The following is a 27,659-nucleotide window of genomic DNA, read 5'->3' as shown; positions in this document are numbered from 1 at the left end:
TCCTTGTTTTTTACGGCGGCTATTTTTGTTCTACCACGTGTCATGTGTTGGTCCATATCATCACTACTGCTCCCAATCGTTGGTTGAGATGGAACTGGTGCTGGGTTCTTTTTGGATGGTTGTTTCGCAGCTGTACCCGATGTCTTCTTCTTCTTTGGAGCACTCTTTTTTGGCTGCGCCCTTGATTCTTGAGTTAGCCCACCTTGAGAGAGAAGTACCTCTGAAGTTCTCCCAGGCTACAAAAACATAGTGATATTGTCAACCAGATGAATTGAAATATAACAAATTAAATGCATGAGGCCTATAAATCTTACATTCAAAATGGTCATTCCAAGACGTTCATCCGTGTAAATCCCATAACCATATTGCCTTAATCTTTTCCCAAGAGCCCCTCTTGTTCGTTGTGGTGCATCATTTTCAGCAGCAATAATCCTTGTAGCAACCTCTGCAACTTGTGCAGTTGCTTGTCTTCTGATCTGATAAACACATAACAAATGTAAATTTTAGCCTATAAAAAACCAAACACAGCGATGTACAACTTACAGGATATTTTTTTCTTGTTTGCTCAACAGTGGACTCAGTTGTTGTTGTTGCTGTCTTGCCCATTCTAGTCCCTATCCCGCACTTGAGCCTACAACATGGCCTTTTTTGGCCCTTTAGTAGGCCTTACAACAATGGACTATATTAGGATTATGACCACCGGTACTATCGAATAAGTACTGTAAAGTTACTAAGACCAAGAGGATACTTACCTTACAACATGGCTTTTGTTTGCCCTTCAAAAGTAGGAATTACAGCAGGGCCTTCTGTCCTCCCTTCAATAGGCCCAACAAGAGTTTCTTCAGTAGGTCCTGTCCCTGGCACTGAATCGGCCATTACATCTTGTTGTTGATGCTGCTTTTTCAGCTCACAACCTTTCTTATTGTGCCCTTCCTTGCTGCAATAGGAGCATTTCATCTTTGATCCAGTCCTACTCATCCTTTGACTTGATGCCTCTGCATTCTTCGTCTCTTTTTTGGCCTTCCTATTTGCTTCTTCAGCGGTAAAGGTAGAGGACTTTCATGATTTGTTGGCTCCCAAAATTTGCTGCTTCTGATAGGCTGCATCATGAATTGGTATGAAGCAAGGTATGAGCTTTTTTTTGTACCAATCATGTAGGTAATCATCTGGGTTTTCTTGCTTCATCTGAATAGCACAAATGGCATGGACACAGGGAATTCCATTCAGTTGCTAGGCTCGGCATGAACACTTTCTTCTATCCAAGTTGACAACATACTTATCCTGATTTTGAATAATCTCATATCCATTATCTCCATTCCAAACTGGATGACAGAACCTACTAGCAGCAATATTTGCATCCAATCTCTTCACAATCCTAGGGCCACAGTCTCTACTCCATTTTGTAGCCTCATCTCTTTGCCTATGCAGTCTAGTCATAACCATAACTCGAATATCATCAAGCATGCTGATGATTGATTTGCACTGGCCTCTAAAATTCTACCATTGAAAGCTTCACCGAGGTTGTTATCAATGATATCGCATTTGAAATCTTCGCTGAAGAAGGCTCGACACCGTGCTTAGCTTCGTATGGAATAGTGCATCAAAACCGTCCTTTGTCAACTGCAACAATCCTTGTTTGGCTAATCTGAAATCAGCCATATTCGTACTCTTTGCTATCTCGCGTAACGCTTCGTAGCCTTTCTCCTTTGAAGTTCCTTAACCGGTTTGCATATATGTGCCTCGCGCACATTCTATGCTCAGCATGTGGCATCAATTCAGCCAATGCAGGAATAAGTCCCTACAAAAATTCAAACCAATAAATACAAGTCAAGAAAATATGCAAGTGAAAAATTTTAAAAGGGAATATATTATAATTGACAATGAAATTACCTTCGTTGGTCGCTCATGAATGCCCATCCTCCCCCATTGGTTATCTCAAGGTCAGCCATTAAATTTTTTAGGAACCATGACCAAATATCCTTGTTCTCTATCTTTACCACTGCCCACGCTATCGGGAACATTTGATTATTGGCATCTCTCCCCACAGCAGCCAACAACTCCCCCTTGCATAAACCCTTTAGAAAGCATCCATCCAATCCTATAACTCTTCTACAACCAGCCAAGAAGCCCCGTTTGCATGCATCAAAACAGACATAAAATCTATCAAATTTAGGCCCAAGATCAGGGAGTGGCCTCTCCACAACCTCTACATATACCCTACTAGATGGGTTTTGAAACATACATTCACCAGCATAATCCCATACCTACGCATATTCTTCCTTATACCCACCCATCAATATCTTCATCACCCTCATCTTCGCTCTCTTACATTGATTCCTCGACACATTAACCCCACTTGCTCCTTCACTAACTCGTTGAAATTGAGGACTCTTGATCTCGGGCATTGCTTTGATAGTATTGAAAAAATGCTTTGATAACCACACACTTGTTACCCTTTTATTGTTAAAGATAATTGGACAAGTATGCTCCTCCTAAAAGACCTAATCTGGAATGACCCATTCTTACTAAGCGCAGCATAGAGTTTCCACGAACAATTAGCTTGTGAGCACTTAGCTCTCACAAACTCCTTCGTGTTTCTAATGAAGTTAACGCTCCTCTCGTTCACCAATTGAGTTCTTTACAACAGCTTCCTTGAACTGTTTGGCATCATCAAATCTCATGCCCACCGACAAAACAGGTTTATCAACAGTCGGATCATAACAAGGGTACTTACTTTTTCTTCGAGGAGCAGGTTCTTCATCATCATTGTCAAGCTCATTTTCCAAACCAGCAACTTCATTGCCACAGCTTTCTTCATCTTCACTTCTATTACCCTCAGCTGGATCTCCATCCCTATTTACTGACTCGGGCCTTCTTGCTGAAGCTGCAAGTTTTTTTCTCAGAAATTCCCTTTGCTTTTTTCTTGACTGTGCGAGTTCATCATCATCTTCGTCACTTGGGAAATTTACTACAACCAAACATTCATCTTCCGATTCACTAGATAAAGCAATTTCCCATTCTAATCCAATGAAGTCTTCATCCAAGATTTTAGGACATCTCCCTCTTTGTTCATCTCTATCAATATGACTTATCTCCCTATCATTTTGCCCTCCATCTAACCTAAACTCATCCCCAACCTCATTACTCGCTTGAACATGATCCCTCACTTCTCCTCCTTCAGTGGTGGTCTGCTCATCCCCATCCTCATCCTCATCCTCATCCTCACCCTCACTATAATATTCAACATATACCTTAGCTTCTTCACCGTGAAGATAATGGTAAATGATATCCTTAATACCATTATCGTCATTAAAAAATCTCAACCCATCCTTCAATTCTTTCCCAGGAACACAGTAATGTAGTTTTTGCACTTTGCATCGTAAAAAATATACCAAATCCCTCATAAAATCAATATATGATGGCTTCCAAATATTGACATAAATAGTACCTTCATTTCCACCACTATATTCCTAATCTTCAATGCCAATAACAAACTCTCCACCATAGCAAACAATGACGCCTACCTGATTTGCGTCCATGTCGATGCTGCACCCAATGGAAAAAAAGAAAAAGAGTTATTGTCGTTTTGTTGGAAACACGTGACAGAATCGGCAACTTTACATGCAGGTTCTTGTCGTTTTGTTGTCAAGGAACAAATGCGACTAAAATCTCCCAAATTCGGTGCATTTACAGAAACAAAAGAAACCGAATTAAATAAACAAAGTGAGGTCCCCACCACCCATTTTTCAATTTCATCACATTCACATTCGGTCCCCCAACAAAAGCAGTCCAATTAATTAAATAAACAAATTCGGTCCCACCACTGTTTCCATCCGAGTCAAGCCCCTCAGTACCCTGTTTTTCTATTCGGTCCCCACAACAGAAAGCGAACGAACGATGAAAGAATCAATTTCTCTATTCCATCCCCATAAAAGTGACATCCCCACCACTTTTCCCCCTACTTTCCCCCTGAGCCGAGCCCTCAATTTGCCTTCCTTGCCCTAACTTGCCATTCGGAACCCTAAATTTTTCGCAAAATTGATCCACGTAGAGAACATGACAAACCCGAACGATCGTAAACGACGGTGCAACTACAGCAATGGCCGAGCGACGACAGGCGAGCGACGGCGGGCGAGCGAACGGTGGTGGGTGAACGACAGTGGGTGAGCAAGCTACGGCCGGCGTCGAGAAGAACCGTATACGAACCCTATTTTACTCCCTCTGCAACAACGTTGTTTTTTGCTATGGAGCAAGGCGGCGTCGTTTCTTATGTCAATCCACGATGGATGGCAAGAAACGACGTCGTTTCTTACGAAGAAAGGACAACGGCGTCGTTTTATGCTATCCACCGTGGACAATCTTAAGCCACGTCGATTTTTTTTTTTTAAATATAAAGGCCACGTATTTATTTTGGCCGGAATTTCGCCGGTGGCACCAAAGTGATCGTTTTTCCTCCGATTTGGCACTTAAGTGATCCGACGGAAACTTTTGGCACCAAAGTGAGCGCCGTACACAACTTTTGGCACCATTAGTGTACTTCTCCCTGAGAAGTGGTAAACAAGTAGGAGAAGAAGAGATTTTTAGAGACAAGGAAGAGGTGGTCAATAAACAATCAAATGAGACAAGCAAGAGTAAACTTTTTCCAGATAATCCCAAGCCATATGTGCCGTCAATTTCATTCCCTCAGCGACTCCACAAAATATATAAGCAATTTTCTAAATTTCTTGATGTATTTAAAAAATTGCACATTAACATTCCTTTTGCAGATGCTTTAGCGCAAATGCCTAATTATGCAAAAAATTTGAAGGAGATTTTGGCAAACAAAAGAAAACTGGAAGATTATGAAACTGTGAAGTTAAATGAGGAGTGTTCAGCCATCCTACAAAACAAATTGCCTCCGAAATTAAAAGATCCAGGGAGTTTTACTATTCCTTGCACTATTAGGGATTCTTACTTTGAAAATGCATTATGTGATTTATGTGCAAGTATTAATCTGATGCCTTATTCAGTTTTCAAGAAATTAGGATTGAGCGAGGTAAAAGTAACCACGGTGTCACTTCAACTGGCTGATCAATCAATTAAATATCCGAGAGGTATTGTAGAAGATGTTTTGGTAAAAGTTGACAAATTTATCTTTCCTACAGATTTCATAGTTCTTGACATGGAGGAAGATTTTGAAGTACCACTTATCTTAGGTCGACCTTTTCTAGCAACAGGAAGAGCTCTTATTAATGTACAACAGGGGAAGTTGATCCTTAGAGTTCAAGATGATCTTGTTTCATTTAATGTTTTTAAATCAATGAAATATCCATCTGATGATAATTCTTGTTTTAGAGTTGAGACAGTTGACAAGTTGGTGAATAAGGTTTTTCAGGAAAATATTTTTGAAGATCCACTTGAAGCATGTCTAATTCAACTAAGGGACAAAGATATTCAAAATGAGGAGATAAAGGAGTACGCAAATTTCATGAAGGCAATTCCACCATATTCAAGGCAAAAGGCAATTAAATTTGAGGAGTTAGGACAACACATTACAAAGCCTGAACCATCAATTGAAGAGCCTCCAATTCTTGAACTCAAACCCTTACCTTCTCATTTGAAATATGCTTATTTAGATGGAGTTTCTTCTTTACCGGTAATTATATCTTCTTCTTTGACAGATTTGATGGAGGAGAAATTGCTCAAAGTATTAAGAGAGCATAAAGGTGCAATTGGATGGAAAATAGCTTATATCAAGGGAATTAGTCCTTCAATTTGCATGCACAAAATTTTGATGGAGGAGCAATATAAACCCACTATCCAACCTCAGAGGCGTTTGAACCCAAAGATGTAAGAAGTAGTGAAAGCTGAGGTAATTAAGCTACTTGATGCAGGTATCATCTATCCTATCTCTGATAATTCTTGGGTAAGTCCTGTGCAAGTTGTGCCAAAGAAAGGTGGTATGACTGTTCAGAAAAACGACGACAATGAATTGATTCCAACTAGAACAATTACTGGGTGACGTGTGTGTATGGATTACAGAAAATTGAATGATGCCACTAGAAAGATCACTTTCCTTTACCATTTATTGATCAGATGTTAGAAAGACTTGCAGGGCATGAATTTTATTGCTTTCTGGATGGATATTAAGGGTATAATCAGATTCCTATTGCACCAGAAGATCAAGAGAAAACTATTTTTACATGTCCCTATGGTACTTTTGCTTTTAGAAGAATGCCCTTTGGTCTTTGTAATGCACCAGCTACTTTTCAAAGATGCATGATGGCTATTTTCTCGATATGGTTGAAAAATATATTGAGATTTTCATGGATGATTTTTCCGTTTTTGGCCTATCATTTGATTCTTGTTTAAATAATTTGGCCTTGGTCTTACAAAGATGTGAGGAGACTAACCTTGTTTTGAATTGGGAGAAGTATCACTTTATGGTGCGGGAAGGAATAGTGCTCGGGCATAAAATTTCTCAAAACGAAATAGAAGTCGATCGAGCCAAAGTGGAGGTCATTGCAAAATTACCTTCGCCAACATCTGTGAAACTTGTCAGAGGATTTTTAGGGCATGCAGGATTTTACAGGCGATTTATAAAAGGTTTTTCACAAATTGCTAAACCTCTTTCTAATCTTTTGGAAAAATATGCTCCTTTTAATTTTTCCGTTGAATGCATGCAGGCTTTTAATACTTTACAGGAGAAGTTAATATCAGCACCAATTATGGCAGCACCAAATTGGAATTTACCTTTTGAGCTGATGTGTGATGCTAGCGATTCTGCAGTAGGAGCTGTTTTGGGACAAAGGAAGAATAAAATTTTTCAAACCATATACTATGCCAGTCGAACCTTGTCAGCTGTACAATTGAATTATTCAACAACAGAAAAGGAACTTTTGGGAGTAGTATTTGCTTTTGATAAGTTTTGTTCTTATTTAATTGGCTCAAAAGTTATAGTTTATTCTGACCACTCTGCTCTTAAGTATCCGCTTAAAAAGAAAGAATCAAAACCTAGGTTGATCGGGTGGATTCTATTGCTGCAAGAATTTGATTTGGAAATCAAATATAAGAAGGGGACTGAAAATCTAATTGCATATCACTTATCAAGAATTCCAAATTCAAAGGAAGAGGTAAGACCAATTTTGGAAGAGTTCCCTGATGAGAAATTTTTTTTCCATCAAGTCAATTCCTTGGTATGCTGACTTTGTAAACTATTTGGTAAGTAATGTTCTTTCTCCTGAAGTATCATATCAACAGAAGAAAAAATTCTTTTCTGATGTTAAAAATTATTTTTGGGAAGAACCTTTCTTGTTTAAAGTATGTGCTGATCAGGTCATAGGGAGATGTGTTTCAAATGAAGAGAAGGCAAACATTCTACATCATTGTCATGATGGAGAGGCAGGTGGCCATTTTGGTGCCACAAAAACTGCAGCTAAGATTTTACAATATGGATTTTATTGGCCTACATTTTTTAAAGATGCATACTCCTATGTAGCTTCATGTGATAGGTGTCAAAGAACTGGAAATATTTCAAGAAAAAATGAGACGCCTTTAAACAACATCATTGTGTGTGAATTATTTGATATTTGGGGTATTGATTTCATGGGACCCTTTACACCTTCTTATGGAAATTTATACATTTTAGTGGCTGTGGAGTATGTGTCTAAGTGGGTAGAAGCTGTAGCATTGCCAACAAATAATGCTAAGGTTATGGTGAAATTTTTGAAGAAAAATATTTTTACCCGATTCGGCACTCTTAAGGCAATCATAAGTGATAGGGGGACACATTTTTACAACAAGCAATTTGAAGCACTTTTGAGTAAGTATGGAGTCACACATAAGATTGCAACCCCTTATCATCCTCAGACTAGTGGTCAAGTAGAGATCTCAAATAGGGAAATCAAGAGAATTTTAGAAAAAACAGTGAATGCCTCTAGGAAAGATTGGTCAATAAAACTTGATGATGCACTTAAGGCCTATAGGATAGCGTTCAAAACTCCAATTGGAATGTCTCCATTTAGGCTAGTGTTTGGAAAGGCTTGTCACTTACCAGTGGAATTAGAGCATAAAGCATATTGGGCATTGAAATTTCTAAATTTTGATATGCAGTCTGCAAGTGAAGAAAGATTATTGCAACTGAATGAATTGAAGGAATTTCGTAATGAGACTTATGAAAATTCTAAGTTGTATAAGGAGCGTACAAAGAGATGGCATGACAAGCACATATTCAGAAGAGAGTTTAAAATTGGTCAAAAAGTCTTACTTTATAACTCTCGTCTTAAACTTTTTCCAGGAAAGTTGCGATCTACATGGTCTGGTCCTTTTACGGTTACAGGTATTCCCATATGGAACAGTTGAAGTTGCGCATGACACGAGGGCACATTCAAAGTGAACGGTCAACGTTTGAAGCCCTACTTTGAAGGTGGTTACAATAAGCGAAGACCACCATTGAACTTCATCCTCCGAATAGCGACATCCGAGATAGTTTGGCTGAAAACTATAAAGCAAGCGCTTCTTGGGAGGCAACCCAAGCATTTTAATTAAGTTTTTATTTATTTTTAAGTTTATTTTTGCAAAAAAAAAAAAAAAAAGATTAACTTTTCTCTGTTTTATCCAGGTTAATTTATAGGGAGCACCTTTCAAGAGTTTAATCATCAAGATCATCTATGGACTTATCCTACAACCAGGGAAGTTTTCTTCTTCCTATTTTATTTTTCGTATTGAGGACACTGCTTCATTCAAGTTTGGGGGGAAGACAAATTTTTGGATAATTTTTTATTATTATTGCTTTCCTGGATGTGAATTTTTATGATTCTTAGGAAAATTTAAATTTTATTTAAACTTGCAATTGATGTGTGAGTTAATCTTAATTCTGATTATGTTGATCCACTTACTGAGCACTAAAAGTCCTTACTTTCTGAATTATGTGTAAATCTAGAGAACATCCATGTGAAATATGTGATTTTCTTAGATTTCACCCAAATCTTAGAATTTGTTTGATTTTCTCTTGAGGCGAAATCCTAAGCTAAATCTAACTGAGAAAATGATATAGGCAGTTTTTGGATCGATTGAGCCTTTCAAGCCAACCCTATTTATTTATCCCTAGTCACCCCGTTGAGCCTTAATTATTACCCAATTTTTCATTGGCACCCATATATGTTCAGCCTAGCCGTGATCAAATTATATCCTTATCCCATGCCCTATGAACACGTTGATTTTCTTTTGGGATAAAAAAAAAATTATTTGAGCTTGATAGAAATTTAGGAGGAATGATGAAGTAAAAATAAGGAAAAAAAAAGTGATTGCAGTGGTTGTTTGAGGTGTATTGTAAAAAAAAAACTACTTTTATGGTTCCATATCCAACTTTCAATTGAGTGAGCCTTTTAGATACTCAATGAGTTGGAAATTTTCATGTTATATTAGGAGGGACTTTGGGAGAAACTCCACCATAAAGCAATTCAAAAAAGAAAAAGAGAAAAAAAAAAAAGGAATGGTGATATATGGTGTCAAAAAAATTATCTTGAATGGGTGAAATTGGACAGTGACATTGGCTCTAATTAGATCCTAGAAATCAACGTGTTGATGGGTGATTTGAGCTTAAAATTGTCATTATCTCACCTTTAGCTTAGCCTTACATTACAACCCGAGAAAAGTCCTATTGATTTTTGATTGGATGATTAGCTTACATTAGTGGAGAGAGGAATGAAAAGCAAACTTATGAGATTTGGTCATAATTATTGAGAATTTTTTAGAGGTTACATGTTAATGTGAATTATTCTGGATTGCATGTAATTCGAAAAAGATGAGGACTCTCACACACACACTTGGATCATATAGTTAGAATTGGTCTTAACTTATAAATCAATTTCAATGTTTGGATGAAATTTGTGTTTTTCTTTGAATTGTGAATTTGAGCAATTATGGAAAGATGTCATGGAGAAGGTTGTTGGGGTGAGTATGTGTTATGTCTTACTTTTGCTCGAAAACTAGCAAAATGTTAAGTTTGGGGGTTTGAAAACTCTATAAAAATAGAGTTATTTTACCTATTTTAGGCAATAATTAATGCATTATCTGTGAGAAAATATTTGGATTTCCTTCTGATTATTTGAATTTTCCTTGTTTATGTAGAATAATGAGATATGAAGAGGATAAGGAAAAGAATGGTAACTATCAGGAATTCAAATAAAAGCAGCAGTGGAAGATGGATATCAAATTAGGAAATTCTTGATTTTGTTCCCTAATGTTATCTGCAAGCGTTGGGAGATAGAGATAAAGAGAGTAGCTAGGGGGAGTTAGATCGTTTTTTTTATTCTTCTGAGAGTTTTTCAAGTATTTTGAAGAGAAAACAAAAATGGTGACGGAATTCTTGTCCTTTAATTCAAGATGCTGGGTTTGATTTATATTTTTATTTTTTCTTCTACTATGTTCTAATTTTCTTTTGTTAGGGCTATGATATAACCTAACCATGATGATGTGAATTTTATGATTTTTATGTTTTACAATTGATTTCATTCATGTGAGTTATATATTATTGTGTTTAATGCTTTTGAGTGACTAGCCATCACTTGAATGATCTGATGTGCATGTTTGAGACTGAGAGGTGATAATATACAATTGCTCATTATAATATATAACCATGAATTAAACGTGGATAAAAATATACCGCGTTATTTGTGTAGCTTTCGGTGATAATGTGATCCAAAAGACTCATTGTAAATCGGGAATATTCATAGTTTTTAATGCACTCATGTTTATTTTAATTCACATAGAGATATAGTGGATTAATAAGCTGAGTAGGTTTGCTATACCTAGAGATAGAATAGTAAATAGATTAGGAAATTCCGCTATCACATCCCCCTTGGTGAAAAACATATTGGACACTTGAGGCTTTACATCCTACTTTTGTTGTTATTTTACGCTGCACTACTTTGCTATGCCCTTGCTACTCTTTCTCTCTCTATATGGAAATGAAAGAAATGAATGAATGAAGAATAGAAAACATGAAATAGAAATCTCAAGTTAGTCGCAGCTTCAGAGTGCCAAATGAAACTATTTTCAATGACCAAGAAGAAATAATAAACTCCCCTCACCTTTTTTATTTTAATCATGCCAACAGACTCAGAAAGAAACAAACATAGCTTCTTTTGTTTCTTGATCTCCCAACTCAAATTTGAATTCTAATATACTTGTATGATCTCAGAATTTACAAATTAAAGGAAAAATTATAAGTATTTTTCCTTGGTTTGAATAGCTCGACAAGAACTTATAATAGAACAACAAAATTAATGGAAAAAAAGAATGCTATCCAATAATTTCCTCAAGTTGAGATTGATAATCGAGGATCGAGGTAACACGTGCACGGCGAGGCATCAGAGGAGAAGAGGTTGGGCATGAGGAGGGAGCAGCCGTCGAGGTTGAAGTTAGAGGAGGAATAGCAAGTGATGAGGATGAGGGTGATGGGTAGGAGGGACGGCAGGCGTGAGTTTGTGCTCAAGAGCTTGAGTTGCGAGGAGGAGAGGTGTTGAGGGATGACGTTGTAGAGAGAGAGAGAGAGAGGGTCCTTAGGGATGCGACAGCCCGTGCTCAATGATTCCATATTTACTTAATGTCTCTTATTTTGTCTCTTCCGATTGCCAATTGCATCTCCATTTAGCGTGGGTAAAAAAGGCACTGTCATTCACAAATCACAAGGAATAACAGTAGTGTCATGCACCTAAGCGGTGCGTAATTATTGACTAGCGACATCCTCAAATAAAGAAAAATCAAATAAAGGGAAAGGATCACAATTTGACCAAAGGAGAGTGACCTAGGCATGCCAAACGTGGGACCCACAAAGAATACAATAATTAAATGGGTGCTGCTGAGGTGACGCTACTGTATTCTTTATTTGAGGATGTCGCTAGTCAATAATTACGCACCGCTTAGGTGCAATTTGACCTTAAGCTAAAAAGTCAAAAATGAGCAGAGACAAATAGGCACTTGAAAGATTCAAGCTCAAAACCTCATCGCTCTAATATCATGTGAGAATTTAGCTTGATCACTAGTGACTATTTTAAAAACTTAAATTATTAGATGAGTACGTGGTATATTATTTATATATTTAAAATATTTTATTGAATATGTATGTAAGGCCTAAAGAGATCCTTTTGGGTTTTGAGAAACAGCCTCCAAAAGTTTCTCTAGCAGTCAAATTTCAAAACATCGTTAAAGCTTGAGTATGTTATTCTCTCCCTTTGATCGTTTTACCTTTTTTAAAGGCGCCCAATGCTAAAGCCAAGCTCGAGGATGTTGAGCCACCGTCGATGAGGGCAACGGGGAGAGGGTGCTCACTGTTGCAAGGCGAGAAGGTGAGAGTTGATGAGGCAAAGGATAGTGGCATTGGCTAGTCATGTTGAGGTCATCCCACATTGGTTGTGAAAGAGGCTAGTAGTCGGTTTATAACTATAAGGAAAAGTTTCACTCCTTGAGCTAACATATGACGTGAGAGAGACCCAAGACCATCAAGAATTGATATTAGAGTCTAAGTTTGCCAACAAGTCTAGATCCAAAAAAATTACATGTTTCAGGAAAAAATTGTTGAGATCCTTCTATATTGATTGTGGAAGGGGTTAGTGTAGACCCAAAAAAGTTACATCTTCGAGGAAAAGATTATTGATGTTGTCTTATGTTGGTTATGGAAGGGGTGGTCACTTTACAAGTTTGCCTCCAACTCATACCCGATGTTTAAGGGGGAGATTATTGAGGTTGTATGGAAGGGGCCGATGGTCACTTTATAAGTGCACCTCCGGGCTCGATGTTTGAGGGGAAGATTGTTGAGATTCTTCTACACCGGTTGTGGAAGGAGCTACATAGATTCAATGTTTGAAGGGAAGATTGTTAAGATTATCTCACATTAGCTATTAAAGGGGTTGATAGTCGATTTATAAGTACACCTCCAACCCAGGCTCGATGTTTGAGGGGGAGATTATTGATATTGTTCCACATTAGCCATGAAAATGGCTACTCAGGCTCGATGCTTGAAGAAGAGATTGCTGAAATTGTCCCACATTAATTATGAAATGAGCTAGGCTAGTGGTGAGTTTATAAGTGCATCTCTAACCTAGGCTCGATATTTTAAGGAAGAGATTATTAAGGTTGTCCTACACAGGCTGTGAAAGAGGCTAGTGGTTACTTTATAACTACACCTCCAACCCAAGCTCAATGTTTGAATGAGAGATTGTTGAGGTTATCCCACATTAATTATCCCACATTAGTCATTGATTGTGAAATGAGCTAGTGGTTGATTTATAACTATGAGGAAATCCAAGCTCGATGTTTGAGGAACAGATTAGTGAGATTGTCCCATATTCATTGTGGAATGAGCTGATGATCGATTTATAAGTGTGGGGGGAAATCTTACCCTCTTCAAAATCACTCGATATAAGTGTGAGATAAAACCTCACCTCTTGAGTTAGCTTTTGAAGTGAGAAAGGCCCAAAACCACTCAACAAATTAGACTTGGAAGAAGAAATCCTGGAAAAGAAGTTGGCGGACTGCGTGGCTTGATCGAAGAGTGGAAATACATGGATAACCACTAATAATTTTTAAGAGGAGCATCCAGTAATCTCACTGACAGCCCAAGCTCTTCTTGTTAGAAAAGTACGCTCCAAGGGTCGAAACAGTCGACTCACTTACTGTCGACACCGTACATCTCATCACTCAGGGCCACGTTCAACTCAGGAAATTGATTCTTCTTCTTTTTTCTTGGTAACAGGGAGTTCGAACACCCGGAGCAACACTGTTCTGCGCCGTGAAATCGGCATAAAGTATTGGTTTCTCCACAATACACGTTGAAGTTTAAACTCCCGAGTGTGACGAAGTTCGAGATAATCGTGGAATAAACGATTTATACTCAAAGGAGAGGTAAGATTATGGAGCATAAAGATAGCATCAAACTCGCAAATTAATCGTCAAATCCCCAAATCCAATGCGATGATTAGTCCTCTAGAGGTCGCGAGTTCGGCACCGCCCTCGTCATTGCACTACCCCAAGGGTGACGAGAATCTCGGCGAGCGGTTGTTGCTAGCATCATGGAGAATTTAGGATAAGCATAACCCACCACCGTCAAGGTCATTGGACTGAATATTATTTTTTTCCGTTTTGGGGGTTATTAGGAACATTGAATGAAAAAAAGTACCACAATGGAAATGAACGTAACAAATGTTATTTCCACACCTATGATGGCTGGAAGCACAGCCTAATATCTTGACAAAGAAATGGGTGTTACCACAGTCGAGCATAAGACACGAAAAGGCCGTTTGAGAAGGATTGTATCGAAGGAAGACCCTCCAACTGCTGCCATGAAAAGGAGCATAAGGTTAAATATTCACCTTAACGAGATCAGGTTTGGGGTTGCGGTACTGTTATAAAGACTGAAATTTTCATGACAGTGTGCTAGAGACAAAGTGCAAAAACATGGGATTGGAGGCAAGTGTTTCTTGCGACTTGTTTAACTCAGTAAGTTAAGTCTTTTCCTGGTTTGTCGTCGAGTGCGTGCGGCGGAAATCAACAACTTCCTGCATTAGAAGAAATTGCATCACTTAGCGACAAACCGAGGAATGCCCATTATCTATGCACGCTGTGGATAGAAAACCGAATGGATACTCGCTCTCCTGGCCTTCTTTCTTTACGCTACAGAGAGGTCTACAGACGATTTGGCCTGAACGTGTATTGAAGTTAATGGAAATGATAGACGTGCCAGACAAACTAGAAACGCCCACCGAAACTCGTGTCCTGAAGTTTCAGAAATTGATCCGTCAGATGGGCCACGGAGAGAACGATGATCAGCAAAGTTCTGAGCGGTTCGAAGGGCAACTTGAAGGTGATCTCCAAATGGTCCGTACGTAGCTCTGAACAGGTTCATTTCTCTAAGTATTTCAATAGCATATACTGCTTCTCGAATTGGTTTTTCTTTCGTCATGTATCTCGAACGGATAGGCATGTCTTTAATTAATGGGAGAACCGACTGAGATGCAGCCTCTAACCTGTCACGTTGATTAGTGTCTCAAGTTTTAATCACATTTTTAGTGGGTACGGCATTGCTTATGATCCTGTGAAGTGACAGCCAAAGAACTGAAGCGATAAAGACAGCTGGCCGCTTTCTCCCGTCTTGCGTGTGAGAAAGTGCACGAGCGCTGCTGGATACTCGCCAAGTTTCAGGAAGAGGGTAGGGAAATTAAATAAATTAATTAATTCTAAATTTATTACAATTATATCAATTCAATTTAATTTTTTATTAATTTTGTAATAAATATTTTACAATTATATTAGTTTAGTCAATTCGATTAAATTTGACTTGTTGACATTGATGTGAATGGTTGACATTGGTGTGAATGCTCGTCGATATCGACAATCGGCAAACGTTAACGTGACAACTTTTTAATAATATTTTATTACAATTATATCAGGAAGAGGGTAGGAAATGAACCTGTTGGATACTCGCCAAGTTTCAGGAAGAGGGTAGGGAAATTAAATAAATTAATTAATTCTAAATTTATTACAATTATATCAATTCAATTTAATTTTTTATTAATTTTGTAATAAATATTTTACAATTATATTAGTTTAGTCAATTCAATTTAATTTTTTATTAATTTTGTAATAAATATTTTACAATTATATTAGTTTAGTCAATTCGACTAAATTTGACTTGTTGACATTGATGTGAATGGTTGACATTGGTGTGAATGCTCGTCGATATCGACAATCTGGCAAACGTTAACGTGACAACTTTTTAATAATATTTTATACTTTTTTCAAAACTTTTATATTTTTTTTCTCATTTATTTTTCCTCTTCTTCCTCTTTGACTTCCTCACCTACAATGGCCCGCAAGGCTCCAATGGGGCTCGCGGGCCAATGGATGAGGGCCATAAAGCCCTCGTTGGTAACCTCACCCAAATATGAGCAAGGCCTAGGGCCTAGGGTGAGGCAAGTTCGCCCAAATCTAGGCAAGGTCAGCCTTTGCCTTGACCTCGCCAAGGACAACAGTGGCCTCGCCCAAGGCTAGCAAGGCCATGGCACGCCTAGGCGAAGGTTGCCATGGCCTTGCTAGCCCCTTAAAGGCTATCTTTGCCACAGCAAAGCCCAAGCAGGGCCACCTTGGACCTCGGCAAGGCCAAGGCAAGACTAGCCTTGCCCAAATCCAGGCAAGCCACCTTGCCCATAGCCCCAAGCCGATGAGGGTGGGTGAGGTCTGGCAAGGGCCACGACCCTCACCGATAGTTGGCAAAGGCTTTGCAACCCTCACCCAATGGCCGACAAGGCTCTAGCAAGGGAGAAGAACAAAAAAGAAAAGAAAAAAATTAATAAAAATTCAAAAATATAAAATATTATTAATAAATTGCCAAGTCAAGTATCGGCCAACTAAATTTGATTGAATGAATTGAATTAACACAAAAAGATTTGAGACTGAATTGATAATTAAAAAAAATATTTAAGACTGAATGGACATAATTGTAACCGATTTAAGACTTGTTAAATAGCTTCCCATATCTATCCATGTAATTGAAACCACCTATTTTCGGCCAAACTTGTGAAAATCCGAGTCGGATTGAGCGATCATCTTCCCGCATTAAGTTCCATCTATTCGACTTTTACAGGGCGAATCTCATGAGCAAAGCCTCCTCCGCATTCATTCGGTTAGTGGGTAATGAGAATCTCACGACCAGTTTTCCGCTAAGCATGAAACATGTGACAAAAGCTAGGGGTGTGCAATGGAAACCGCCCGAACCAAGACCGGACCGAACCGGACTGAACCGGCCGTTTTTGGGCGGTTCCCACGGTCAGCGATCCGGTTCCCGGTTCCTAATCTTGGAACCAGGCCGATTGGTCCGGTTCCCTGTTCCAAGGTGGGAACCGGACCGACGGACCGATCGGACCGGACCAATTTTTTTATATATAATTTATATTCATATAATATATAAACACATATAATATATTAATATTATATATGAAACTTATTGCAATCGGAATTGCAATTTATGTAACCTCTTATGTGGCCAAGAAACCACCAAAACTCTTGTTGTTACTTTTTATTTATAGAAAAAACTCTCCTCATGCTCATACTCTCTCTCTTGCTCCCCTCACTTACAAACGACAAAGCACTTCAAGCCTTAAAAAGTCTCATATCGACTAAACATTCAAAGTATATAAGAGAGATTGTCTATAAAACCTAAGCCAAGCACAACCTTTAATCACGTTGTTCATGGGTTTTATGCTTAAAATTAAGTATGAAACACATAAACTATTATTGATATTCACACAGGTGAAGTTTGAATATTTTGCATGTGGAAACATGTGTAAGTAGTTTTATTAGATTGCTCGAGAAACCGAATTTGATTGATCGGTCCGGAGCATGATTATTCTTTAGTGAATGGTCATTCTTTAATGAAAAAGAAATTGTCAATTCTTTTGGACCGGACCTGACCGGACCGAACCGATGGTCCGGTCCGATTCTTGGTCCTAAAACCAACGGTCCGGTCCACGGTTCTCAAAATTGGGAACCGATTCTCCCGGTCCGATTCCCGGTTCCACCTTGGAACCTGACCGAACCGAGAACCGATCACCCCTAACAAAAGCATAGGGACCCGTTTAGCAGTATGCGGACACAAACATATTGGAGAAATGATCAGTGATATAAGACAATCCTAATTCCACGCCTAGGATGCTGAAAACACAGCATAATATCTTTGACAAAATGGAAAAAGGAAAATTTAGATGAACACGCATGAAGAACCGCACACTGGTTTTCTCAATGACCGAAACCTTCCCGTGCGAGAATCTCGCTAGGAAGTGTTGAAATTAGAATAGAAATTTGTAGAATTTAACTTTAATTTCTCAACTCAGGCTTTTGATTTTTGATTTTTATTTTTTTGATCGGTAGGCTTTTTTTTTTTTTAGGTCGGTAGGCTTTTGATTTCACTATGCGTTACTTTTGATATCTATTTCTAGTCTTTCTGCGCTTCCTTAAGGGAATCAATTAACAGACAAATGAGAGGGAGAAAATGATCTTTGTCCTAATGTCTGCATAATTGCAGATTCTTGCTTCAACTTCTATGATGGCAACCTACTATCATGCAAAAATCGAATGCACACATCCTTTGATGGTATAAACCCTCCAAAAAACAGTAATCAGATAACAGGAGAGCAAAATGCACAATGAACTCAAAATTTTTGAATTAAAATCATGCGGAATCAAGATATCTGTTGACAAGATTCTGACAGGAGAAAAACCAAAAACTATCAAAAGATCATAGCAAGTCCTTCATATTCTAAAAACTGCTCTTCAAGCTCTTAAAGAGATTCATGGTGAATTTCATAGATGTGACTGATCCCTGAAAATAGGGAGAGCATTAAACAACTGGGACAGCTAGGTCAATATCAGTAGCGATCACAGCTGGCCTGTACTCCTCTTCCTCCTTGGGAGGATGGATGGTCACAAGATCAGGCAGTGGAGTTGTAGGCCCTTGTTTGCCCTTGGGATCCCAGTCGAGCATAATCTTGACCTTGATTCCAAGCACACCCTAGACAGTGAATTAATACATGTTAGGCGAGAAATTTCAAAGCAGAAATGAAGGTGCAGTAATAGCTTAAATTCTTAGTCAGGTGCATCTTAACAAGCAAGAGAAGGTATTTAAGGAGGCAGCAATTTGGGAAGAGCATTTTTTTATCTCGTGAAAAAAGATGAGGTATTTGAGAAGGGGAAGCAACCTGTCTCAAAAGAACATGTCTCACAGCCGAGTCAATATACTCGTTAACTGGCTGACCAGAAGAAATCATGTAACCATCTTTGAACTTCATAGACTTGGCACGTTGAGCCCTGAGCTTCCCGCTAACAATCACCTGTAAAATGTCAATGACAGTCAAAATAAGAATTTGCTGCAGATGTCAAGAAAGCAAACCCAATAAGACACTAGATAAAACGTTTGATGAGACAAACCTCACAACCCTTTGCTCCACTTTCCATGACGAACCTCAAGACACCATAACAAGCCCTGAAATAAAGACCGAGGTCAGCAGATATTCAGCATCTAAGGTCAGGGAGTCCAATGGAATCAAGATTCAAGAAACAACAAAGAAAAGAACAATGTGAAATAGATATGAGACCGAGGGAGACGTAGGGACAAAGGTTTGAAATGATGGCAGGAAAACAGTAAAAATATAGCGTGGCATCATTTGCACAATGTTTGATCTTGACATGCAATTGGTAGTTATGTGAACATAAGCATCATATAGAGAAAGGTAAAGAATAAATCTCGGCATTGCAGTACGCACAAAAACAACAAAAGAGGTCATGCTAGAACTAGTTATTTCTGTAGCAATGTATCCTCGTCCAAGCTACTGCATGAAAATATAGGAACTTCACGAGGATACTGGCATGGAGGACAGTTTATCGATTTAGTCATCTTCCGACACAAAAATGGTACAGTGAACAAACCACTCAGCTTTGTAGATGACAAAGGGACAGAGTACATCAACCAAAGAACAGATAACCACGATGAGAGAAAAGACATGCAATTGATAATTACGTCATCATCTGGAAAAGGATAAAGAACAACTCCTGGCATTGCAGTACGCACAAAAACAACAAAAGAGGTCATACTAGAACTAGTTATTTCTATAGCTATGTATCCTCGTCCAAGCTACTGCATGAAAATATAGGAACTTCATGAGGATACTGGCATGGAGGACAGTTTATCGATTTAGTCATCTTCCGACACAAAAATGGTACAGGGAACAACCACTCAGCTTTGTAGATGACAAAGGGACAGAGTACATCAACCAAAGAACAGATAACCATGATGAGAGAAAAGACATGCAATTGATAATTACGTCATCATCTATAAAAGGATAAAGAAAAACTCCTGGCATTACAGTACATACGCAAACAACAAAAGAGGTCATACAAGAACTAGCTAATTCTATAGTTATGTATCCTCCTAAAGGTTGCTGCATGAAAATATAGGATTTTCATGAGGATGATGGCGCGGAGGACAACATGTACTCGATTTAGTCATCTTCCGACACAAAGATGGTAAAGGGAACAACCACTCTGCTTTGTAGATGACAAAGGGTCAGAGTACATCAACCTAAGAACAGATAAACACCACAAAATTATAAAATACATCATAGATACCCATCAACAGGTCAGAGCCATTTCACTTATAGTTTTCTATAACTAGAAATTCTAATTTAACTGCACATTCAGTCAACTTAAAACCGAAATAACGAGTTATCATATATGCCGTATCCATATTCATTAACTTGCTCCAGCATGCACCACTATACCGACGACGAATGGCCAACTCCCAGTTATCAAGTGTAATTAATGAACAGCCAGCTTCAACAGGACAACTGAACAATGGACCTCAAAATGAAAGCAAACAAAACAATATGAACAATTCAAAAACTGCGCAAAATCTCCACCTGCGGACAGCGAGGCCGCCAAGAAGCTTGTAGCGGAGCGACTCAGCCTGCGCGATGGCGCAGAGCCCTCTGTTGTTGACCTTCTCCGCGTACAACTCGACGCCGTTCTCCGGGAACTTGAACCTCTTCTGCACAACGGAGGTCAGCTCTCTGATCCTCCTCCCTTTCTCTCCTATACACCACACAGATATCCCGCCCAAAAGAGAGAGAAAAGTCAGTACAAAACCAATCCATCGCAACACCTACAAACCTCGATATCGAACATAGGAAAGGAAAATCAAAGGAAGAAACTAAAACAAAAATCTGCCACCAGACCGAGAACGTTCTGAGTGCGGGTAGCTCGGATGATGATCTCGGTGCGCATGGGCGTAACCCTAACCTCGACGCCGGAGTATCCATCCTCGGCGAGCTCCCTGGTCAGGACCTCGTTGAGCTCGGCGAAGAAGACTCCGTCGGCCACGAACTGCACAACCAAAGCGAAGCACGAAAACCACGATCAGCGAAACCGGCGGCGATCCCGTCGTCCCGCGAGAATGCTAATCTACTACCGGAAGGGAAGGCCGAGGCACCGACCTTTCTCTTCTTGCTGATCTGAGCCGCCATGTTTGCGGGAGCTGCCGGTGAAGCTGGAGCGAAAGCCGCCGGCGGGGACGCGATGGGGGAGCTCGAACGAGGCGGCGGAAGCAGCTCTGCGCAAACCCTAGCTCTGACTGGGGGGATTCTCGGGAGGTTGAAGGGCGGTTTATATACGTGAGGCGGAGATGGATCGGACGGTGTGCGGGAGAGCTAGGGTTTTGATGGGAAGTGGGCCGGGCAGTTGGGGAAGTTGGGCCCAAGGAGGGTCGGGCCCGTCGAGCCCGTTTGAGACAAGCGGAGCTTGGGCTCTTGTTGTGGATGTTGAAGTATTGGATTACACGGAAATTGGGCCTGAGTTGGTGTCCGAGGCCTGCTTCAATCTTTTGTCGTGAACCTAACACGCAAAGGTCCAAGCCTGGTTGATCTCAGAAATGAACTTTTAGATCAGTGAACTTTGGGCCCAGAAAACTCCTAATTAATCACGTGAAATTACTAATAAGACAGGACAATCGCTCAAGTCGGGCTCGGATGGGCCGGCCCAAAATGAAAATGTTTGCGCTTAGTAAAGTGAGAACCTGTTGAATCCATACAAGGCTAATCATAAAAACCGATCCGTAGTACTCTTCCTCCGTCCACAACCGGTCCGAATCGAACATCTTCATGTACTCATCAAAATAAAAATGAAAATCGATTTTCATAGGTTAAATAAATTAAACTATGGGCACCTAAGAAATTCTGTGTTGAAATTGGTTTAGACTTTGCCAAAGTCGATCTCCTTAGGTCAAAGTACATTCATCTAGGACGGCTACGACAACTATGGCTTGTTTTTATTTTGATGTGTACCTATCTCATGAGTATCAAAGCTTGAAAATGAGTTAGATTATATGTACTTTATAGGGCTCGACGCCTCAACTACGTTTGTCAAAACGAGTCTACGCAATAAATCTTGATCTCTCACACATTATTTCTTCGCACTTGCAATAAACATTCCAATAATATTACAAACATGACATAAAATAGAGGATAATTGTCCAAAAAATCCTAAAACCATTCTACAATGGACAATTCAGGTATCAACTTTTCAATTTTGCTAATTAAAGTCTAAATATTCTAATTATATATCAATATTGACTGAAAATGGCTAACGTGGTAGTCTAGTCAATGTCGGCTGTCTTATATGGCACGGCTAATTTAACATAAACAAGTTATGTTTTTTCTTTCTTGTCGGTGGATTCCCGACTGTACAATAGGTTATAATATTTTAGACAATTTTTCTCATAAGATATGGCCACGGCTTGTAAACTGATGACAATTACCCTCCTAATTATTGGCTCCCAAATACTCCTTATTTGTTTTCACTGCTACATTTTTATCCAAAGCCATGACAATATTCAACAACGAAAAAGGACAAAAAAAAAAATCGGATAATGAGTTTGGTCATGCTCATGCATCAAACCCCCTGTGTTTCACCTAACACAAGAAAAAGTCAACAGTCAATCTGGCCAGAGTCTTAGAGCTAGTGGATTTTTGCTGAACTCGGCAAATAACATAATTTAATAATCCCAAAGCAAAAATTGCTGTTAAATTAGATCATTAAAAAAGAATAATTAAAAAGGAATAATTCATGGGCAAAGGCATATAAAATAATGAAAAACACCTGCTAATTACCTGGGCCAACTAATGATGGAGGTGACGCCCATGAGACCCAAGTTAGATTTTAATTTTATTTAATATATTTTTTTTATTTGTTGAGTCTAAAGTTGCAAAAAGGCCAAGACACGGGGGTCGGTTCCATTCCGACCTAATTTTTGCCCCAAATTCACGAAACAAAAGCGAATGAAGACTAAAGTTTTAAGATTAAATAAATAAAGTTAGATTCCCACTTCACATGTTGTGTTGGCAACGTGTTTGATTTGTCTTGGCTTGGCATGAGGGCCAACCCATCATCTATCTCGTCCTTCTTCTGCCCCTCTTCATTTCCTAATTTATTTATTTTCTTTAAATATTGTCAATAAGCTCGATTTGTTTCGTAAAAAATAAATGATTTAAGAAAAAATGTTTCCAAAACTTATTGCTTGCATCATTTGAAATAATTAGTCGATCGAATATGTTTTCGTTTTCAGCAATAATTTATGTATAAACATTTTTTTAGGCAAAGAAAAAAACTTGTTCGTTCATTTTTGTAATCAAGACTTCATTTATTTTGAAATGAATGAATTGAATAATTTTTTCCTAAAAATATCACTTGTATATCTCGACATGATTAATCGGTGAAAAATGTTTATATTGTTAACAATAATCTATATATAAACAATTTTGTGGAAGATGAAAATATTTTCCATTTATTCATTTGTATATGTAATACAAGCGAACATTTTTAGGAAAAATTTTTATAAAAAATTTCATTTTTCGTCAAACAAATGAACCTTAAAATTATCCACTTTTTATTACAAGATTATATAATATTTAGAAATGCATCGATTGAGTTTTTTTATTATTATTTCCATTAAAAACGCATATACATATCTCTTTTTCCGCATAGTAATGAAAATATTTCACTCAAAAATTTGTCACTTGCGATACATTTAATTTTTCTCATCAACTTTTACCATAAATCCAAAGACCACGTGATGACTTAGAGTTAAAGATGATAGAGGATAGATATCACGGATGAGAAGTTTATTGCGAAACAAATTACTTGGGTTTCGGCAAAGAAAGGGAAAAAAAATCACTTGGGAAATACAACACTTGGACATTTGGCGCTTTAGAAAGAAAAACAATATTATTATTCCTTTTAAATCATTGAAACAAAATTAATCTTCTTAATCTTAGGAGTCATAAATACATCAAAGCAAGGGAAAATTCCACATAAAGGCCCAAAATATTCTAATTTTCTCAATAATGACCTAAAGTGAACATTAATTCAAATAAGAGCCAAAAGTGGTCATATTAGTCTCAAATAAGGGCCTAAAATAGTTATGGTCATTTTAAATAAAAACCTAGCCCCGCTGGCTCATTGGTTGGCAAATTATTCAAGCTAATCAAAGATATTTTCGTCAAAGCACTAGTTAAATTTAAATTAAATTATAATAATTTAAAAAAAAAAAAAATAAAAGAAAAAGAAAACGCAAGCGGGAGGGACCGCCCCATCGCCGATGGGGTGACGGCGAAGGCTGGGGGGCAGCGACCCTTGCTGACCAAGGCCTCACCAGAAGCAGGAGAGGGATGCCCTCGTCTCTAGCTAGCAAGGGTTGCTAGCCCTCACCCAGGCACTAGTGACCTTGCCAGCCTTTGCCACCACCCCATTAGCGATGGGGTGGCAGCCACAGCTAGGAGGGAGCACCCTCTCACCCGTGTTTTCTTCTTTTATTTTTTTTAAGAAAAAATTAAAATTTCAAATTTCAAAGATAAAATTGCTCTTCATATTCGATGAGTTTAGGCCTTTCTTCGAGACTGATATAAGCACTTCATGCCGTTATTTGAGAAAATGAAAACATTCCGAGCCCTTATTTGAAATTTTTCCTTAAAGCAATGAACTTCTCATGGAAATAAAAAAGTTGTGCTTATAATTTAGGATGAATAGCAATAAAAATCATTTTCTGCTCTTTTGAATCGTATCCCTATCTTTTTTGGGTTATTAAATTGAACATCACCTCTTGAATTCATATCACATCATTCTTGACACTATACTCCTAGCCAAAACCATATTTTAATTACCCTTTTGCCCCAAAAAGACCGTGATTTATTTTGTCAATTGGCCTTTAATCTATTGGTTAAATAACAACAAGATAGACATGATCAATTGCTTAGATGCCACGGGCAAATTCGCGTGGTTATGAGTCATCACTATTAGTAGAAAAATTGTTGGGTAGGAAAAAATGTATTTGGTTACAAACAAAAACAAAATAAATTTTCGGTGCATTGAATGGTTGAAAGTTAAGTTTACTGGTTTGATTGTAAAATAAGCTAAAGTTCAGTGACTAATTGTGAAATTTAGCCTAACATGTACATGAATTCAAAAATTTATCGCACATGCACACGCGTACTTTAGAAAGTCGAATGAATAAAGAACTTCTTCTAGTCAAGACCGTAAAGTCTTTTTGTGAAATTGAGTGGGGGGAGCAAGAGCTCTATCTAAAATATGAAGACACTGGTTCCCCAAATAAACTAATAAAACATCCCTTATTTGAATCCGCCAAGAAAGTACTTGCATAGTACTATTCGAAAGGGCATAGCTCAAATTATGACCAAAGAAAACTTGGCCTTCCCCGAGAGAATGACCCATTCTATATGAATCCAACTCATGGCATGTGTGGAAAGAGCAAATGAGCCTCCAGAAAGTATGATCTCACATGCATCAGAAACACAGTATTAATCTGACCCTTCTCATTTTTGGTAGCTGGTTGATAGCTCAGAAAGGAAGAGGGGAAAACATCCACATCTCCCTATTCAAGTGAAAAAGCAGCTAGCTTAGTGCTGCCTTTAATGGCTATGGTACTACAATCTACTCTCTCTATTCACTTAAATCGCAACTACTAAATTTGAAATTGATGGATCACACGCCTCAGAAGACCTGCACCAATCAAGATCTCACAACAGGACACCCCAAGACATTGCCCTGAGGTCACAGACCATGACATCACATTTCACAGTGAAAATGAAGCACATGGAGTAGATCCAGTTCAAATGAGTGCATTGCAAGAAAATATAAATAAATAAATAAAGAGATTTTAAATGAGTGCATGTGGACATATCTGTACATGAAGTGACAGCAATTTCCCCCCACCAATGTTCTTTTCTCTTATAGAAAATAAAAAAACTCTAGGGCAGGACAAAAGACATTTCCAGGAATCACTCATGTGGTGGGTCCTTTTCTCTCCCCTCCTAAGATCAGAAAAACTGGGTTGCTCTGCATTTATGGGTCCACCATCAGAAACACCTGCTCAATGCCTCAAGAAGAAGACATGAAATGGTGGAGAAGAGACGGAATTGGACGGAGCCGTGGGACTACCTACCTCTGCACCGATGAGAAATGGGATGAAAGATTAACACAGATTATTACTCGGCGAACCCGACATCGACAATGGAGTATACGAAAGAAGGTCCAATGCGATTGCATGAAATACAATTGAAGAAAACAAGAAGGGAAAGAAGGAGAGGGAAGAAAGCATGCTCAAAAGAAAGAACAAAACCTTGGTAGAGGGAGGAGATAAGCATGTGTTGGAGCCCTAGTTCCATCCTAAAAAAGAATGTGGACTGTTGGGTCCCTTGTCATGTCAATGGGGGTCCGGTCACAGTCCATACCCCATCTATCTGTCCATTTCCCGGGACTGTAGTGCCTTTCAGTTTTTCTCATGACCAATTATTTATTCATATTTTTCTCCCTCCTTTCTTTCAATACTGCCTACTGAATATTTTATAAATTCCTCTCTCTCTCTCTCCTGTCATCACCATCCAATAAATTGTCTTGGGTGAGCCAAGAAGAACAAAAGAAATATATATACAAAAAAAGGGTCAAAAGAGCTCATCATCTCTTATCTGAGATTCTGATCTTGTGGTGGTGGAGTGTGATGGGAGCCAAAAAGATCATCAAAAAGCTGCTTTGTCAACTCAACCTGTTCCAGAGCATCTCAGAAGCACTGCACTCAGGATTTCTGTTTGAATTCCATAATTTTGCTCAATTCTCCACATAGAAGCACGAAAAGTGGAAAGGATCGTCAGAACAGGGAGAATAGTTTTTTTTTCTTTCTTTTAAGCAACCAAAAAGGGGGGAAGACAGACCATCTATGATCTCATGGGAGTTCAGAAGAACTTAGAAAGAGACCGATCATCATGAAGATATCAAGCACTCACTCTTCAGAATCGATCATCGACTCATCATCATCTCATGGACCGGAGAGACTATAAAGTAGGAAAAGGAAGAATAAGACTCTTCACCATAAGAAATTAGGGTTATGACATCGAAATTTTCTAATGGTGAAAATGATTTTCATAAATTATATATGTAGAGTGTATTTGTATAAAAGAATATGTAAATTAGTTTTCCGGATTTTCGTACGTTTGGTATATAAAAATTGTCAGTCAATGAAAAATCATTTATCAATAATAAAATATATATTTAAAGTAAGAAAAATGAATTTCCAAATCTTACAAAGGAAAAGCATCTTCTAGAAACATGATTCTTTGAAAAGCATTTTCCTTTTATCATAAAAATTCTCCCAAAATAAACGCATCCTAAGCCTCTATTTGTTTTGTGAAAATACATAATTTGAAAAATATTTTCCTAAAGATAATCGCTTATAATGCTTACAAAAAATAAATGAGTGAAAAATACTTTCATGAATTATGAAGATGTTTAGACATAAATTTTTGTCAATGATTGAGACATTTTTCATTAGAAAAATTATTTCAAATGATATAAATAATCATTTTTAATATTTAAATTATTTATTTTTTATGAAACGGAAGAGCAATCTCGTTCAATGGTTATTTATTGCCCGTTCACGCTATCAAGTGTCCTTCACTTTGCTCCATTTCTCGTAGACTCAGAGAAAACCGAGAACTTTCTTTATCAAGAGAACTTGAATATACATGTGTGGGTATGCATATCATATATATATATATGAGGCTTGGCAA

General features: G+C 38.3%; 1 protein-coding gene and 1 long non-coding RNA gene across 2 annotated transcripts; both read right to left on the bottom strand.

Moving 5' to 3' along the window:
• Window positions 1-18,180: 18,180 nt before the first annotated feature.
• LOC104436434 (40S ribosomal protein S3-3) lies at window positions 18,181-21,178 on the bottom strand. The gene is made up of 6 exons (XM_010049204.3): window positions 21,021-21,178; window positions 20,763-20,910; window positions 20,448-20,619; window positions 18,961-19,015; window positions 18,732-18,863; window positions 18,181-18,544 (listed from the first exon to the last, which is right to left on the bottom strand). Exons 1-6 carry the CDS (start codon window positions 21,048-21,050, stop codon window positions 18,374-18,376), a joined length of 708 nt encoding a protein of 235 aa, XP_010047506.1. The 5' UTR covers window positions 21,051-21,178; the 3' UTR covers window positions 18,181-18,373.
• A 4,521-nt stretch (window positions 21,179-25,699) lies between these two features.
• LOC108958456 lies at window positions 25,700-26,322 on the bottom strand. Its single transcript, XR_001985614.2, has 2 exons — window positions 26,216-26,322; window positions 25,700-26,040 (listed from the first exon to the last, which is right to left on the bottom strand). It is a non-coding gene; the product is annotated as an uncharacterized LOC108958456 (long non-coding RNA).
• Between the last annotated feature and the right edge of the window lie 1,337 nt (window positions 26,323-27,659).

The sequence above is a fragment of the Eucalyptus grandis genome, chromosome 3 (assembly GCF_016545825.1).
Source record: "Eucalyptus grandis isolate ANBG69807.140 chromosome 3, ASM1654582v1, whole genome shotgun sequence".
Taxonomy (NCBI): Eukaryota; Viridiplantae; Streptophyta; class Magnoliopsida; order Myrtales; family Myrtaceae; genus Eucalyptus; species Eucalyptus grandis.
Note: the sequence above shows the minus strand (reverse complement) of the source record. Positions and strands in the feature narration are given on the sequence as shown.